General features: G+C 60.0%; 2 protein-coding genes across 5 annotated transcripts in view; both read left to right on the forward strand.

Moving 5' to 3' along the window:
- Positions 1-2,807, forward strand: part of GBF1 (golgi brefeldin A resistant guanine nucleotide exchange factor 1) — a 131,540-nt gene extending 128,733 nt beyond the window's left edge. For all 3 annotated transcript variants that reach the window (XM_056120996.1, XM_056120998.1, XM_056120997.1), the window contains 6 exons: positions 70-200; positions 335-436; positions 692-805; positions 897-1,077; positions 1,431-1,559; positions 1,993-2,807. In XM_056120996.1, coding sequence (XP_055976971.1) covers positions 70-200; positions 335-436; positions 692-805; positions 897-1,077; positions 1,431-1,559; positions 1,993-2,273 — 938 coding nt within the window. In that variant the 3' untranslated portion in view covers positions 2,274-2,807. The remainder of the gene's footprint in view (positions 1-69; positions 201-334; positions 437-691; positions 806-896; positions 1,078-1,430; positions 1,560-1,992) is intronic.
- A 3,930-nt stretch (positions 2,808-6,737) lies between these two features.
- Positions 6,738-14,414, forward strand: NFKB2 (nuclear factor kappa B subunit 2). Of its 2 annotated transcripts, none has more exons than XM_056121002.1 (23): positions 6,738-6,828; positions 8,293-8,380; positions 8,633-8,717; positions 8,829-8,869; positions 8,998-9,096; positions 9,173-9,324; positions 9,565-9,674; positions 9,768-9,926; positions 10,123-10,227; positions 10,319-10,404; positions 10,487-10,625; positions 10,742-10,870; positions 10,986-11,189; positions 11,292-11,433; positions 12,227-12,341; positions 12,425-12,638; positions 12,724-12,893; positions 12,977-13,079; positions 13,178-13,320; positions 13,519-13,588; positions 13,691-13,863; positions 13,953-14,064; positions 14,144-14,414. In XM_056121002.1, exons 2-23 carry the CDS (start codon positions 8,360-8,362, stop codon positions 14,269-14,271), a joined length of 2,700 nt encoding a protein of 899 aa, XP_055976977.1. In that variant the 5' UTR covers positions 6,738-6,828; positions 8,293-8,359; the 3' UTR covers positions 14,272-14,414. The 2 variants fall into 2 exon arrangements, with proteins under 2 accessions (XP_055976977.1, XP_055976978.1); XM_056121003.1 differs by having other exon boundaries at positions 8,636-8,717.
- The last annotated feature ends 73 nt before the right edge of the window (positions 14,415-14,487 follow it).

Genomic DNA, 14,487 nt, shown 5'->3' on the forward strand with positions numbered 1-14,487 from the left:
CAGGCAGGGGCTGAGGTGGCGCTGGAGCTCGAGGTGCCGGGAAGATGCTGAGCCTGCTTTCACTCTCAGGCATTGCCTGCCTGTGCTGTGATGCCCGGCGCCAGGTGCGGATGCAGGCGCTCACCTACCTGCAGCGAGCGCTGCTGGTCCATGATCTGCAGAAGCTCGACGCCCTGGAATGGGAGTCCTGCTTTAACAAGGTAGGACGCCTGCCGGCCCTGGGCAGCCCCTCGTGTCACTCCTCAGCCTCTGCCGTTCCTCTGGCTCTGCGTCACTCCATGCCAGCCCCTGGCTACCAGCTCTTGCTAGGGAGGTGTTGGCTTTCACCCCCCAGGTGCTCTTTCCCCTGCTGACCAAGCTCCTGGAGAACATCAGCCCTGCAGACGTGGGCGGGATGGAGGAGACCCGGATGAGGGCTTCCACGCTGCTCTCTAAGGTACTCTCACCACCGCGCCCGCCCACCCAGCCACACCCTTGTCTCTCTGCAGAGAAGGAAGTTTTCTGGTAGAATCTACCGAAGCAATACTGTTAGTGCGCAGGACCCCCAGCTATAGAAACTCAGCAGGCTCTAGGGCCCTGGGAACTTTCTGGAACTCAGAGAGATCTCTGAGATTACCACCCAAGAGAGGGCAGGAGAGGAGTGTGACTCCTCCCACCCTACCCTTGACTGAAAGGGGCTGGCGGGCCACAGGTCTTCCTGCAGCACCTGTCTCCACTGCTGTCGCTCTCTACCTTTGCTGCCCTCTGGCTGACCATCCTGGACTTCATGGACAAGTACATGCACGCAGGCTCCAGTGACTTACTGGTACGTTCTGCTTCAGCTCCACCTGCTGCCTCCTCCTCGCCATCCCCGCCCGCCCCCTCCCCCATTCTCATGGTCCCACTGCTGCCTGCAGTCAGAGGCCATCCCTGAGTCTCTGAAGAACATGCTGCTGGTGATGGACACGGCAGCCATCTTCCACAGCGCAGAGGCCCGAGGCGGCAGCCCGTCCGCGCTCTGGGAGATCACCTGGGAGAGGATTGACTGTTTTCTCCCTCACCTCCGAGATGAGCTCTTCAAGCAGACTGTCATTCAGGGTAGGGTGCACACCCCAGCTTCATCGGAAGAGTGTGGGGGCCGGAGAGTGTCCAAAGGGCCGGGGTGTGTGTGTGTGCGTGTGGGAATCCCGGGTTCAGTCCCTGCCACTGCATGGTCCCCCTCCAAAGAGAAAAGTCTAGTGGCCAGGGAGATGGCTCAAAGGCCCCGCATCCATTCCTTGTCACACTCTGGTCCCCCAAACACCAGGGGGCAGCCACTAAAAAATTTTAAGAGTCTAGAGCTAATTAGTTCCCTGTGCGCTCAGGTGAGTGGTAAGACCAGTTAGGTAGCCAGGCCTCTGCTTGAAATAACACACCACGATCTGTGTTCTGGACTCTCTGCCCTCCCCCAGACCCCACACCTGTGGAACCTCATGCCCAGAAACCTCCAGCCTCAGCCCACCTGACTCCTGCTGCGGGTGACCCCAGGACGCCCAGCCACCCGCCTCCACCAGAGGCGCCCTCCGAGCTGGGGGCCTCAGGTGAGTCCCTCTGGGCTTGCCTGCTTAGGTGGGTGGGAAGCAGACCTCAGCAGGGGCCCAGGTGGCCAGCGAGCAAACCAGGTCCTGTGCCTGCTCTTTGTGGGCCATGGCGGGCCGGTCGGCATTGGTGAGCTGGCTGCACGGGAGTTTAGACTCAAGAGAAGGCTCGGCAAGAGCTTGGAATAGAGATGCAGGGGTCAGCCTTCAGGTTGTCTGGTCAGACCTGGCCAAAATGGAACCCGACTAGGGGTCCAGCAAAGCAAGAATAGGACACATAGAGAGTAATGGACTCTTGAATGTGTTCTAAGAAGAGACGTCAGCTCCTTGGCCTGGGAGGATCATTTTCATTTTGCTCGCGGGAGTGGAGGCCTGAGGTTTGGGGGCCCTGTGGGGGGACTGTGAGTCTGACTGGAGCCACCTTGTCCTCTTACAGACTTGGAGAAGACCGAGTCCCCCCGACCTGCCAACAGCAGCTCCCCCGGATCCCCCGTGGCCTCGAGCCCCAGTAGGCTGAGCCCTAGCCCAGACGGGCCTCCCCCACTGGCTCAGCCCCCCCTGATCCTGCAGCCCTTGGCCTCCCCTCTGCAGGTGGGCGTGCCACCCATGACGCTGCCCATCATCCTCAACCCTGCGCTCATCGAGGCCACCTCGCCAGTGCCCCTCCTGTCCACTCCGCGCCCCACAGACCCCATGCCCACCTCAGAGGTCAACTAACACCCACCAGAGATCAGGACCCGAGCCCCCTACCAGGCCGGCTGTCCTCAGCAAAGCCCCCTTCCAGCTTTCCCGGGGGGCCACCAACTCTCCATGCCCAGCCCGAGCTGCTGTTGCTACCAGTTGAATAAGGACCTGAACACGAGAACCATTACTCTTCCTTGGGGCCAAGAATCAGGCAGCAGAACCCTCTTCCTCCTCTGCTCTCCATTCCTGGGGGTACAACCTGAAAACACTCAGGTTTCACCTGCACAGCCCGGCAGCTCTGGGGAGGCTTCGCCGTGCCCCCTGCAGTGCCCACCCTCCTCCCCACTCTGCACTTTGTTTCCTCTTCGTCCCGCTCCCATCAGCCTGGGGCCACCTCTGCCAGTTCTTCCTCTATTATTAATTAGTTGGTCGGTTTGGAGAATCGATTGGCACCATGAAGGGTGGGAAGGGGCTGGATGGCAGACCGCCTGAGGTGTATGTACATACGGAAAAACAGGACAACAATGGACTTTTTATGATGTAATAAATGTCTTAGTACCAACTTCATTGCCTCCCACGCTGGTTTTCTTTTGCATGAGAGGGTTGAGGTTAGGCCACACCCAGCAACATTCAGGGATTGAAAACCTGTAGGTCAGTCATGTGCAAGACAAGTCCTTTCCCCGCTGGAATATCTCCAGCCCCTCCGTTGCTTTTGTTTTTCTTCTTGAGCTTGTGGGTCAGAGCTCTGTGCTATTGGGTCCCTGGGACATGGGCCTTGCACAGTCAAATAGAGGTGATTCCTTTCTCACTGCTCCAAAGGCAGCATCCGAGAGAAGTTGAACCAGAGGGCAGTGGGCACAGCCTGCTGCGGAGGATACTAACCTGAGGCCTGGTCCCTCCTGTTCCTTGTGCGTGGTCTACATACTTAAGAAGCTTGGCCCGACCTAAGCTGGGGAAGTTAGAAGTATGGCTGCATTCCTAGTCACGAGTGCAAAGGAGCCAGGATGACAGGCAGGTGAAACGGAAGGCTCCGGGCTTCGGCTGTGTCTCTGTTCACTCATTTGAGCCCTATGAGCTCTACTGTTAGAAGCATCCATGTTTGCCTCGGGGCGGAAACAGTAATAACAGCTACAAAGAGGAGCAGCCCCTAAAGAAAGGAATATGATGACCTGGTGTCCCTGTGTCAGCCTACAAATATTAGGAAAGAAGGGATCACAGGGATGACCCTGAGGAATAAAAAAAACATTTACCAGAAGTCTCGTTCTTTTTTTAATTGAATCATCGTGATATAAAGCTTTGATGTTTGAGTTTCAGTCATACAATGATCAAACACCCATCCCTCCATGCCCCCAGTATCCCCCCATCCCAACCCTCCCCCTGCCTCTATGGCTATTTGCCCCATACTACTTTTGGACATTATGGTTTGCAATACAGATACTGAGACGCTATCTCAGTTGGTTCTTTATCTATTTTCAGCACACATCTCCCATCCCAAACAATCCCTCCAACCATCATTAACTTAGCGATCCTTCTCTATTCCAGCTGCCTTTTCCCCCAGCTCATGAGGCAGGCTTCCAACTATGGAGCAAAATTCCTGGCCCGTGTCTCTACTGGCCTTGGATGTCAGTCTTCTATTATATTCCACAAATGAGTGCAGTCATTCTATGTCTGTCCCTCTCTTTCTGACTCATTTCACTTAGCATGATACTCTCCATGACCATCCACCTCTAAGCAAATTTCATGACTTCACTTTCCTAGCAGCTGTATAGTATTCCATTGTGCAGATGTACCAAAATTTCTTTAACCGGTCATCTGTTCTTGGACACTCAGGATGTTTCCAGATTCTGGCTATTGTGAACAGTGCTGCAATAAACATACAGGTGCATATGTCACTTCTACTGTGCTTCTTTGCACCCTTGGGATATATTCCCAGAAGTAGAAGTCTTTACCGAAAAGACACCTGACACCTACATGAGTTGGGTTGTGGACAGCACTGTCTCTGTCTCTTAGAAGACAACAGCAGGGGCTAGAGAGATAATACTGGGGATAAGGCACTTGCAACAAACCCAGGCACTACTTGGTCCCCTGAGTCCTGCGGGGAATAATTCTCTGAGTGTAGATGCTCAGGGTTTATTCCTGGCTCTGCACTCGGGAATTAACTCTTGGTGGTACTTGGGGGACCATATGGGATGCTTGGGATTGGACTTGGGTCGGCCACATGCTAGACAAATGCCTTACCCTCTGTACTATCTCTCCTGTCCCACTTGTTTGTTTTTTTGTTTTTGTTTTGTTTTTACTTTCTGGCTCGTGGGTCACACACTGCAGTGCTCAAGAGTGATATTCCGGCTCTGTGCTCTGGGGTTATCCCTGGTAGTGGTCAGAGGACTATGTGTGGTGCCAGGGATGGAATTTAAATCAACTGCTTACACGGCGAGCTCCTTACCTGCTATACTATCTCTGGCCATTTTTTTTTGATAGGATAGATTCAATATGCCAAACACAATAACAACAAGTCTCAAAATGGAGACATTACTGGGCCCGCTCGAGCAAATCGATGAACAACGGGAGGACAGTGACAGAGGATAGGTTTGAGGACACAGTTGTGCTCAGGGGCTACTCCTGGGTCTGCACTCGGGAATTACTCCTGGTGGTACACGGGGGACCATATGGGGTGCCAGTAATCAAACCCGGGTAGGCCGTGTGCAAAACTAACACCCCACTTCTGCTCTATTGTTCTGGCCCTCACACTTCCTTTTTTTGGTGTGTGATACCAAACCTAAGGCCTCACACATGTGGAGTCCACACTATACTACTCAGTCACATCCCACGTCTTCAAGAACTTCCTGAGAAATAAAAGGTGCCAGGGAAATAGGTCATACGTGAGACCCTGAGTGCAAACCACAGTACCACGTGGAACACTCCTTTCAGCATTCCAGGTAGGGGTTTTGTTTTACTTTTTTAACGACCAATGAGGGGTCAGAACGATAATACAGGAGGTCAGAGCAATTGTTCTGTGCAGAACTAACCCAGGTTTGATCCCCAGGACACTATATGGTGCCCTGAGCCCTGTCAGGAGTGAACCAGGAGTAAGCCCTGGGTACCACGGGAAATAGTGACTCTCTGAACCCTTTAACACTATTCAGGGTTCTCTGTGGGCTGGAGAGAGAGAGAGAGTACAGTGGGTAGAGCATTTGCTTTACACGCCACTGACCCAGTTTCAATCCCGGGCATCCCATATGGTCCCTTGAGCACCACCAGGAGTGAGTCCTGAGTGCAGTGCCTGGAGTAACCCCTGAACATCTCTGGAAGTGACCCCAAAACAACACTTTTTTAAATTCATCACTTCCTTCTTGAAATATTCTTCACTATGCTTCTAACACTGGTTTTTCCTGGTCCTCGTAGCACTGGTCAAGCCTTTTCATTTCCTTGGTTGGCTTCTCATCTCCATAGCCTCAGTCCAGGATGCGGACTGGACCTTCTGCTGCTTTCTCCAGCTGTGGTTCCCTGCATCACCCATTGCTGATCAGGATTTACTCCTGGCTCTGAGCTCAGGGATCCTTCCTAGTAGGATCATGGGGGAACAAGGATTGAACTCTGGTCAGCCACGTGCAAGAAGATTGAACTCTTCTCCCCCCTCCCTCCCTCCCCCAGTACTGGGGCGGGGGGGGGGGGGGGTGCCCAGGACACGTGGCTCTTTGAAACCCTGTCATGTCCGGGGTGGGCGGGAGAGAAAGTACAGGGCAGGGGCCACTCACCTTGCAAGCGACCTACCGGACTGGATCCCCTCAAACAGAGAAAGAGCGTGTCATTTTCACTTTCACTGCTCACCACCGCCTCACGACTTCCGGGCGTTTCAGACTAAGATTCCGAGCACTGTCAACCCGGCACGGTCATCCCTTTATCCCGCGACCCCGTCCCCGCCGGAAAGTTCGGCCCGTCGCTTTCTTCGAGGCTGTTCTAACGGCGTCTCATCAGACACCTTCCCTGCCCCCGGGGTCCCAGAGAACCCTGGTCTCGCTTTCCTCGCCGGGAAGAACCCGAGAGCCGGGGCCGGAGCGGCGCGCGGGCCCGCCAGGTGGCGCCCCAGGGCCGACCGCAAGCGCAGCTTCCTTCCTCTTACCCCCTTCCCGGCAGCGGCCCGGAGCCCTGAGGCCCCCCAGTTTGCCCCTGGGCTTCCCCGGCTTGGGAGGTGGCTGGGCGCCGGGCGCTGCCGGGGCGCCGCCGTCGGGAATGGGACTGGACAGGCTCCGAGAGCGGGGGACGGCGCTCGGTGAGCGGTCACGCGCCCCGGCCTAAGGGCCTCTGCCCAGACCCCTCTTTAGGCAAGGGGGCGCGGGGACACTCGACGCGTTCCCCTTTAAGAGGCGCGCCCGACTCGCCCGCGATTGGCTGCGCGAGTTCGGAGTCAAACTTTCAGCCAATGGGAAGAGGCGAGGGGCGTGACGCACAGAAACGTCACGGGAATTCCCCCCTCCCAGGGGCGGAAAAGGGGCTTTCCCGGTTGGAGCCTCCGTGGCTAGAGAGGAGTCGCGGCCGGTCCGAGGAGGGTCGGACCGGGAGAGAAGCCGGAAGCAGAGCCGCCGCCGCGGTGAGTGGCCGGGTGCAGGCCCCTGGGTGGCCGGGTCTCGGGAACGGGCGAGAAGCGAGGCCATTAACTGACCCATTTACACCTAGGGCCCGTGTGTAAATGCTCATGCTCACACACACACACACACACACAGAGACACACACACACAGAGCAAGCACCACGGTCACGACACATGTCTGCACACTTGTACAAAGACTTGCATGCCGTCGTCTGCACAGCGTCGTGCACGCACACAAACATGCAAACACGCTAACAGGCTCCCCCGTGCACAGGGGCCTGGGCCTCAGAAACTCAGATACTTTCACCGTGCCCTAACTAAGCACGTCTAACACATCTTCGACGTATCCACACGACTTTAAGGACACTCACCAGTCCATGGGCGTGCTCAGATGGACTTGCATGCAGACACCTTGCACACACGCCAAAGCTTAGTGTTTACCTGTGATACACATATCACACACGACCATGGGTTGTGGCGTAAGGCAATCCGTCACCTGCGGACAGGTGCCATGTGGGAAGCAATGGTCCTGAAGGTATTTCAGGGAAAGGCTGGAGCGACAGTACAGCAGAGGAGGGGGGGACTGCATGCCTTGGCACAAGTCTGAGCTGGCTTCGGTCCCCGACATCCCATATGATCCTCCGAGCCCCTCCAGGAGTGATCCCTGAGCGCAGAGCCAGGACGAAGCCCTGAGCACTGCCGGGTGTGGCCCAAAAACAAACAAAAAAAGATATTTCAGGGAGACAAGGCAGGAGCCCATCCAGGAAAGAAACACTTTCCTTCCCGGTTCCTTGGCTCCAAGTCCCGGTCTCCGGGCAGAACCTCAGGGCCGCCCACTGGGAAGAGCGCCCCCCTCCCACACTCCGCCTACAGACCTTAAGAGAGAAGACCTTCTTAGAGCCGGAATGTCCCCCCAAAAGCCCCGGGTGAATCAGCCGTGGCCTCCCTTGGGGTAGAAAATCCCTAGGTAGCTCCAGGACCAGAGGGAAGGGTGCGGAAACGGGCTGGGCCCGCACTGAGTCTCCCCGAACCCAGACAGGCCCTGGTGTCCCCGGGCCTGCTTTGGTGACGAGAGGGCAGGCACTCCCCACGGGGGCTTCCCGGCGTGTGCACGACCCTTTGCCAGCAGCGCGGCCGCGGTGCCCACGGACGGCCGCGACCTGGCGCCCCTCCCGCCGCGGGGCGTGGCCAGTGGCGTCATTTCCAGGCCCGCCCCTCCGGCCCCGCCTCCCCGTGGTATTTTAGGGACTTTCCTAAGCTGCGCTAACTTTCCTGCCCCTTCTCCCGCCTGGCCCTGCCCAGCCCGGGCGCTTTCCCTCTGCCCGAATCTCTCCCGCCACACCCGGACTGGTGGCTGGGCAAGATCAGACCCTCCCCCAAATCGGGGGCCCCCTTCTCCCCACCAACTCTCTTCCTGATCTCTCTCTCCTCCCTACTCCCCAACCCCCCACTCCCTCGCTCCTAAGGCGGGCGCCTGGAACTTGGGGAAACAGAACCGGAGCCACCAGACAGAGCCGGGCCTTGCCCAGAAACATGGACAGTTGCTACGACCCAGTGAGTCGCCGCCGCCGACTGGCCTCCAAGCCTGCCGGCTGCTCCCCTATGTCTGGTGGAATCCCCTCTGCTCCCCCACAACCCAGACGAATGCCCTCCGATGATCTCAGCCTGCCTGGCTGTCTGTGTGTCCGCACTCCGTTAATAATATGAGCTTTCTAAAGGGAGGGGGAGGGAGTGGGTGCCGAGAGCTGGGAGGTGGGGGGGGTCCCCTGGGATGGCCGAGTCCGCTGCTACTGTCCGTCTCCAAAGCAGGGCCTCGATGGGATCATTAAATACGAGGGTTTCAAATTCAACCCGGCTATTGAGGAGCCGAAGGAGCCCATGCCAGAGACAGGTTAGTAACTGCCTTTGCCTCCCTCATCTGGGCCGGGGGTGGTGCGTCTGTGCCCTCTGCCTCAGAGACGGGCCAAGAGCTCCTGGCTGAGCAAGTCCCCTCTGTCCCCAGCTGATGGCCCATATCTGGTGATTGTGGAGCAGCCGAAGCAAGTGAGTGAGCAGAAGCTACGGTGGGGTAGGGGTGGGGGGTGAGGGGGAGTCTTCACTATGGCTGGGGGTGTGGCTGGCTGGGGACTGTCTCTCCTGGTGCCAATGTGACTTTGCACTGGGACCTTCAGCGAGGCTTCCGATTCCGATATGGCTGCGAAGGCCCCTCCCATGGAGGGCTGCCAGGTGCTTCCAGCGAGAAGGGCCGGAAGACGTATCCCACAGTCAAGGTGAGGCTTGCAGTGCCCAGGGGGCGCATCCAGGGCTCTGTGTGCAGGGACATTACTGACAGCGTCCTCCTCCCAGATCTGTAACTACGAGGGACTGGCCAAGATCGAGGTGGACCTGGTAACACACAGTGACCCGCCTCGCGCTCATGCCCACAGCCTGGTGGGCAAGCAGTGCTCGGAGCTGGGGGTCTGCGTCGTGTCTGTGGGGCCCAAGGACATGACTGCCCAGTAGGTGCCACCTACCCCTGACCCCCAACGACATACCCCCCTCATTGCCTGCCAGCTCGAGGCCCCAGCCCACCTAAGTGAGCCCAGCCCCCCGGGACGGGTGATATTTGGGTTGCCCCCAGAGCCCATGGCCGCATTGAACACCAGAGAGGCCCTCCTGAGGCGTGGCAGTGGGGAGTGTGCTTCGGGAGGAGGCGGAAACAGTCTTCGAGGCCTGACCCCTGCCCCCCACGCCCCTAGGTTCAACAACCTGGGCATCCTGCATGTGACCAAGAAGAACATGATGGATATCATGATACAGAAACTTCAACGGCAGCGCCTCCGCTCCACATCCCTGGGACTTATTACAGGTGCGGGGTGGGGGAAGAGAGGGCGTGTGGGAGGTAGTCGTGGAGATGCTGGAGAAAGGAGTGGTCCAGGAGTCCTGCGTGTGCCCTACCCAGAGGCTGAGCGGCGGGAACTGGAGCAGGAGGCCAAAGAGCTGAAGAAGGTGATGGATCTGAGCATCGTTCGGCTCCGCTTCTCTGCCTTCCTTCGGGCCAGCGATGGCTCCTTCTCCCTGCCCCTGAAGCCAGTTATCTCCCAGCCCATCCATGACAGCAGTGAGTGTCCTGATCACCAGAGGGAGCTTGGGGGGACCTCAGACTGTGGAGTCATTTTCCCTGTGTCTGGCTTCCATCTTAGTGAACCAAGATGGTCACAGTTTCAGGCCTGGGGGAGAGGGGGGCCGGGGGATGGGGGGCTCAGGACACAAAGCACCTGGCACCATCTCCTGAATTCAATCTCCGATCTCCATAGAATCCCCCGGAGCCTCTAACTTGAAGATTTCTCGAATGGACAAGACAGCTGGCTCTGTGCGGGGTGGAGATGAGGTTTATCTGCTTTGTGACAAGGTGCAGAAAGGTGAGTCTGAGCCCAGGCTCCAAGCTCCAGGCTTAAGACTGGGCGCCGGATCAGCTCCCAGGGCCGTGCCCAACATTTGTTTTCCCTGCAGACGACATTGAGGTTCGCTTCTATGAGGACGATGAGAATGGCTGGCAGGCCTTTGGGGACTTCTCTCCCACAGATGTCCACAAACAGGTACGTTGCACCAGGGCCGAGAGCAGGGCCGGGCGCTGGCAGACACGCCCCCCCTGACTGCCACACACCCGCGCCCCCACAGTATGCCATCGTGTTCCGGACACCTCCCTATCACAAGATGAAGATCGAGCGCCCCGTCACCGTGTTCCTGCAACTGAAGCGCAAACGTGGAGGCGACGTCTCCGACTCCAAACAGTTCACCTACTACCCGCTGGTGGAAGGTGGAGCCCTGCGGGGGAGCCGGGGCTGGGCTACGGGGATCCGGGGATCCGGGCAGGTCTGGGAGGAGGTGGGCGGGGACCCCCGGGAAGCTCTGAACAGCGTTTCCCACCCGCAGACAAGGAAGAGGTGCAGCGCAAGCGCCGGAAGACCTTGCCCACCTTCTCCCAGCCCTTCGGGGGCGGATCCCACATGGGTGGAGGTTCTGGGGGCTCAGCCGGCGGTTTTGGAGGAGCAGGAGGAGGAGGTGAGGGCGATGGGAAGTGGGGTGGAGGAAGGAAGGGGAGAAGGGGAAAAGCGGTTGTGGGGGAGAGGGATGTGGGAGTCATTCACGCCCCTCCCCGCCCCTGCCGCACCCCCAGGGGGCAGCCTCGGCTTTTTCTCCTCTTTGGCCTACAGCCCCTACCAGTCGGGCGCGGCCCCCATGGGCTGCTACCCGGGAGGTGGGGGCGGGGCGCAGATGTCCGCTGCGCCCAAAACGGAGGACGAGGACGGAGCAGCCGAGCTCAGCGCGCCCTCCGAGACCCCCCAGCACGAGGCGCCAGCCCCGGAGCAGCTGCGGCAAGGTACGGCCTCGCGGGAGCGGGGGGGGGGGGGGGGGCGGGGATCGGGACACCGGGGCTGGGGACCTGGTGGCCCACGCCCACCGGGCGCCCTGTCGCCCCCAGCTCGCGAGTACAACGCGCGCCTGTTCGGCCTGGCGCAGCGCAGCGCCCGAGCCCTGCTCGACTACGGCGTCACGGCGGACGCACGCACGCTGCTGGCGGGACAGCGCCACCTCCTGACGGCCCAGGACGAGGACGGAGACACGTAGGTGGCCGCGGGGCGAGGGAGCGCCCTGGCGGGTCGGGACTGAGTGCCTCCTGCAAGGTCACGGGGTGTCGGGAGCCTGGGAGAGCTGGGATTGATTGGTCACCCATCCGGTCACCAAGGTGGACTTGGGCTAGTGGGGAGACGTGGAGATCCGGAACTGGGCGGGTGGGTTTCAGGTGCAGCCTTGCTCGGGTTAGCTCTGTGCGAACAACTGAGGCCCTCCAGATTGAGTTTTGTGGAGTATTAAATGAGTGAAGGGGCCAGAGAGAGAGCACAGCGGGGTGGGTGCTTGCCTTGCATGTGTCCGACGCAAGTTTGGTCCCTGGCACCCAAATGATCTCCCAAGTGCCCTCAAGAGTGATCCCTGAGCTCAAGACAGGAGTAAACCCTAAGCACCAATATTATAAAGGGGGCGGGGGGTTGGAGAGATAGCACAGCGGGTAGGGCGTTTGCCTTGCACGATTCCCAGCATCCCATATGGTCCCCTGAGCACCGCCAGGAGTAACTCCTGAGTGCAGAGCCAGGAGTAACCCCTATGCATCACCGGGTGTGACCCAAAAAGCGGAAAAAACATATATATATATACATATATATATATATATTATAAAGGGGTGCACTGATATATTATCCACCAAAAAAGGTGTCCCAAGCTTCGATTCAGGTGTTGCTTTGCCTGTGGAGACAGCCGGCTGGCCGGGGCTGCGGGGGAGGTGTGGCAGCGCTAGGGTGGGAACGCTGAGAACGGCCTTGCTCCGCCCAACCTCCATGCTGCTGTCCGCCCCCCCCCCAGGCCGCTGCACCTGGCCATCATCCATGGGCAGAGCAACGTCATCGAGCAGATAATCCAGGTCATCTGCCATGCGCAGCACCTTGGCGTGGTCAACCTCACCAACCACCTGCACCAGGTGATGGGCACCCTATAGTAAGGTGAGAGCGGGCGGGGGCCTGGGCCAGGGGCCAGCCCGGCTCAGTCTGCCTGTGCCCGCAGACCCCCCTGCACCTGGCGGTGATCACAGGGCAGGCCCACGTGGTGAGCTTCCTGCTGCAGGTGGGCGCCGACCCGGCGCTGCTGGACCGCCACGGAGACTCGGCGCTGCACCTGGCTCTGCGGGCTGGCGCCTGCGCCCCCGACCTGCTACGCGCCCTGCTGCAGAGCGGGCTCCCCAGCGTGCTCCCACTGCTGCACATGCCCGACTTCGAGGGTGCGCTCCCCAGCTCCTCAGAGCAGGGGGCGGCGGGAGGGGCGGGCGGGGTCCCCGTGCCAGGCTGAGGGTCCTGTGTCCACAGGGCTGTACCCGGTCCACCTGGCAGTGCGCACGCGGAGCCCCGAGTGCCTGGACTTGCTGGCCGAGAGCGGGGCTCAGGTGGAGGCTGCAGAGCGGCAGGGCGGTCGGACGGCCCTGCACCTGGCCACGGAGATGGAGGAGCTGGGCCTGGTCACCCATCTGGTCACCAAGGTGGGTGGGCCTGGGCTTGTGAGGAGACGTGGACAGTTTTGGGGTTGGGGTGCAACTGACCAAACAGCTCCTTTCACCCGCAGCTCCATGCCGATGTGAACGCCCGCACCTTCGCAGGGAACACCGCCCTCCACCTGGCCGCCGGGCTGGGGTCCCCAACTCTCACGCGCCTCCTGCTGAAGGCGGGTCAGTCGCTTCTTCGGGGCCCCGGGAACAGGGTCTGGGACGAGACGGGGCCCCCACGGCATCGTCCTTCATGTGGGCTCCCACGGTGCCTCCCTCAGGTGCCAACATCCACGCAGAGAATGGGGAGCCACTGCGCCTGCTGCCCTCGCCCCCCAGCTCCGAGAGTGACTCAGATTCAGAGGGGGACATCCCAAGAGGCTTCCGGGGTCACACAGCTCTTGACCTCACTCGCAGCACCAAGGTGAGGCCCTCTGGGGAGAGAACCAGGCTACAGGTCACCTGGGCTGGGGGCTGGGCTTCCAGTGGAGAGGACTGAGCTACAGGTCAGCCAGGCGAAGGGCTGAGCTTCCTCGGGGAGAGGACCGGGCTGTGAGGCACCTGGGTGGGGGGCTGGGCTTCCCGTGGGGCCAGAACGGGCATCAAGCAGAGCCTTTCCCAGGTGAAGACCCTGCTGCTCCACGCTGCTCAGGGCAGGCTGGTGCCCCCCGTGACCCCGCCGAGCCCTGCAGGTGAGGCAGATGTCACCGCTGATCTCCTTCACAGCCTGAGGTGGGAGGATGAAGGGCCGGGGACCTGTGCCTTTCTCGGGGTGACTGTAGCCATTCCCCCAGCACCAGAGCTTCCCCTAGAGGAACCAGCCCTGCAGCACCTGGAGCAACTGCTGGACCAGCCGGGCACACAGGGTGGCTGGGCAGAGCTGGCGGAGCGCCTGGGGCTGCGCAGTCTAGTGGACACTTACCGGAAGACGGCGTCCCCGAGTGGCAGCCTCCTGCGCAGCTACAAGGTCGGCGCCCTCACCCCGTGCTGTGCCCCGGGCCCTGACCCCCCACCCCAACACAGCTCTGGGCTCATGCCTCTCTCTCTCCCATTCAGCTGGCTGGTGGGGATTTGGCGGGGCTGCTGGACGCCCTGTCCGACATGGGCCTGGAGGAGGGTGTCAGGCTGCTGAGGGGCCCGGAAGCCGGGGACAAGCTGCCCAGCACAGGTAAAGGGTGCCTCCGAGGGGGAGCTGGGCTGGGGGTGGGCTCAGGACCCTGACTCCGTCTCCCCATCCTTGGCGCCAGTGGAGATGAAGGAGGACAGCGCCTACGGGAGCCAGTCGGTGGAACAGGAGGAGGCTGAGAAGCTGGGCCCGCCACCCGAGCCGCCAGGCGGACTCTGCCACGGGCACCCCCAGCCCCAGGTGCACTGACTGTGCCCGCCTGCCAGCCCCTTCCTTCCTGGGCCACTCTGTACAGCCCCCCCCCATTCCAGCTCTTATTTAACGCCCCATGCCCACCCCTTGGTGGAGACCAATAAAGAATTTTCATGGGAGAGGGAGGGGGCCCAGCCTCCTCCCAGAGTTACCATCGTAGCCCCGGGTGTGACTCCTGTCCCCCCGTCGAGCCCCGGAGAGACGGAGGCCAGC

The sequence above is a fragment of the Sorex fumeus genome, unplaced genomic scaffold (assembly GCF_029834395.1).
Source record: "Sorex fumeus unplaced genomic scaffold, SorFum_2.1 ptg000043l, whole genome shotgun sequence".
Lineage (NCBI taxonomy): Eukaryota > Metazoa > Chordata > Mammalia > Eulipotyphla > Soricidae > Sorex > Sorex fumeus.